This window comes from Trichechus manatus, unplaced genomic scaffold, assembly GCF_000243295.1.
Source record: "Trichechus manatus latirostris isolate Lorelei unplaced genomic scaffold, TriManLat1.0 scaffold00033, whole genome shotgun sequence".
NCBI lineage: Eukaryota > Metazoa > Chordata > Mammalia > Sirenia > Trichechidae > Trichechus > Trichechus manatus.
Genome location: NW_004443969.1, coordinates 15,396,609 through 15,399,014, shown reverse-complemented (window position 1 = coordinate 15,399,014; position 2,406 = coordinate 15,396,609). Strand labels below are relative to the sequence as shown.

General features: G+C 31.0%; 1 protein-coding gene across 1 annotated transcript in view; it reads left to right on the top strand.

The window, feature by feature from the left end:
* The window catches only part of LRP1B (LDL receptor related protein 1B), a 1,771,065-nt gene that overhangs the window by 1,503,042 nt on the left and 265,617 nt on the right, over positions 1–2,406 (top strand). Inside the window, exon 55 of the mRNA XM_004375116.1 lies at positions 1,390–1,571. Within this exon, the coding sequence (XP_004375173.1) occupies positions 1,390–1,571 (182 nt within the window). The remainder of the gene's footprint in view (positions 1–1,389; positions 1,572–2,406) is intronic.

Sequence of the window (2,406 nt, the reverse complement as noted above, 5' to 3'; positions counted from 1 at the left end):
TAAAACATCCTAGTTCAATTTTTGGTAGAAGCAATCATTTTTGAAAATATTAATGAAATATTGAACTGTATATATACAATTCCATAACAACCAGTAGGTTGGGACTGGGTGATTCATAACAACTGTATTTAATAATGTTTTATATGCTGAAATAACGGTATATTGTATAGAACAACAACAACACGACGAAACAGGTTATTTCTTTAATTTAATTCTTTGACAATTGCTATAAAAATTCTTGGTTACATTATTTAAATTTTCTCATTTATTGTATTACATGATACTTAAAATTTTAGTTATCTTTATATTCTTCTGAAATATTTTAATATCTTTAAGGCATTAAAGTCTCTACAACCCTGCCACTATATCCCATTACTGCTTTAAGTCATGTTATAACATAAGGTCACAAAATGCTTCATTCTTCCCGTGGGATTAATAATTCACTGATTTTCATTTGAATAGTCAGCCATGCCAAATTTTCCAAATTTGGAATTTGGGGGAAAGAAGAAGAAAAATTACCTTGCAATTTAGTACAGTAGATTGATAGCATCAATTGCTACAAATGTTCATGTTGCCACTTTTCTTTGTATCTATTATTAATGTATCTTTGTATTATTATTGATTAGGAAAAGAAATAACTGTAGAATGTTTGAGTGTTTTCTTGTCTTTGTCTATATAACTACTGGTTTGTATCCTGATCCAAGTTTCAATTGCGTCTTTCTCATAGTTCTGAAAACACTGAGAACTCAGAAGTACCAATCATATAAATCAAGAATCCTTTGTCATTTTGTATACATCATATTTGTATACACAAAGCCTATAACCTTATTATATTTGATATTGTCATAGGTTAGAAATGAGCCAAGAAGTTATATATTTTTACTTCCCTTTGGTTAGGTTCAAAATATTTACTGCATGTTCTTCTTGTACTTTCGTCTTTTTATAGTTGATAATTTAAATAAGCAAGAGTAGTTGGGAGACTGTGAATTCTATTGGTATCTCCTCTAGAGCCTGCTGAAGATAACTATTATCAATAATTATTTGCGTGTGTGTGTATTTACATGGTAGTTTTTTTTGTCCCTTATTATAAGAGTCTGAGTAAACACACTGTAAAGCAAATGTGATCAACATCTGTGAACCTGCCCCAACAGCTTTTTATTTTGGTTATTTTTTTCTTAAAGCCAGTATGTAATTTCTTGAGACCTAATTATATATTTGGCAATTTCTCACAAAGAAGTAAGTAATCATATTGGAGTAAATTGTTCTTATATAAATTCCTTTTCTAATGTTTAAATAGATTTCTTTATGTCTATGAAAATCAAGAAGTAGTTGCTCAGTTCTTGTACTAGGCATTTACGCCGTTAACTTGTTTCATTTTTATTTTGATAGGTAGTGCATAATACAGCTGTCCCCAATGCACTTGCTGTTGATTGGATTGGAAAAAACCTCTATTGGTCTGACACAGAAAAAAGAATAATTGAAGTATCCAAACTCAATGGCTTGTACCCTACTATACTCGTTAGCAAAAGGCTGAAGTTTCCGAGGGGCTTGTCTTTACATCCTGAAGCTGGGTTAGTAATCAATATTAAAAATTTTAAGTTGAAGATTAGGACTGTGGATTACATTCAGCGTGGTAAATATAGTTCTACAGACTAATGACATGGAAATTCAATGTAAAATATAAATGTGTAGAAACTCTTATTGAGAAATTAAAAAAAAATGGTAATGTGACTGCCATGGTGAAATAAATTGAAATGACTAGATTTTACAGTAACTATTTTTTAAGTTTTTTGGCAGAACTCTTTTTGTAACTAATCGATAAGTTATTCTGCAAATGAATAAAACATACAGATTCACTGAGTTTAATGCCTTTAAGTCTTGGGAGAAAGGCAGGCTAAGAAGAAACTCTCAGATTGTGTTTTGGAGTGTTGGTGGTAGTGACAGATATGGATGATGTCATATCTGAACCTCTTTTTAGAAAGAGACATAAACTGCATCCATGTGTAATAATTAACAAGGTGCAGCTAAGTGGGGATATTGGGAAAGGTTTATGTTACATCTGAGTATTTGAAATTCATCATGAGAATGGACACTAATGGTAGGGATCAAGGACAACATGCTAGAGATTTCAGATGAGGGACAAACACACATGAAGATGTCAAAGCTGTGTGGTGTTATGGCTGCTAAATTTTATAGATTATGGAAATTATCATTTACTTTCAACTCTCTTGGTTTGGTAGCATATTGTATCTCTGTTGTCCCTTCATGTTTATAATTTGTAAAATGATCATATCACAACGTATTTTATAGCTTAATTTTGAACATTAATTTGGGTAGAAACAATACCTAATGGGAGAAGATCTGTACTGTAAATAAATTTCTGTTTCCAAGGTAATGTGCACATTT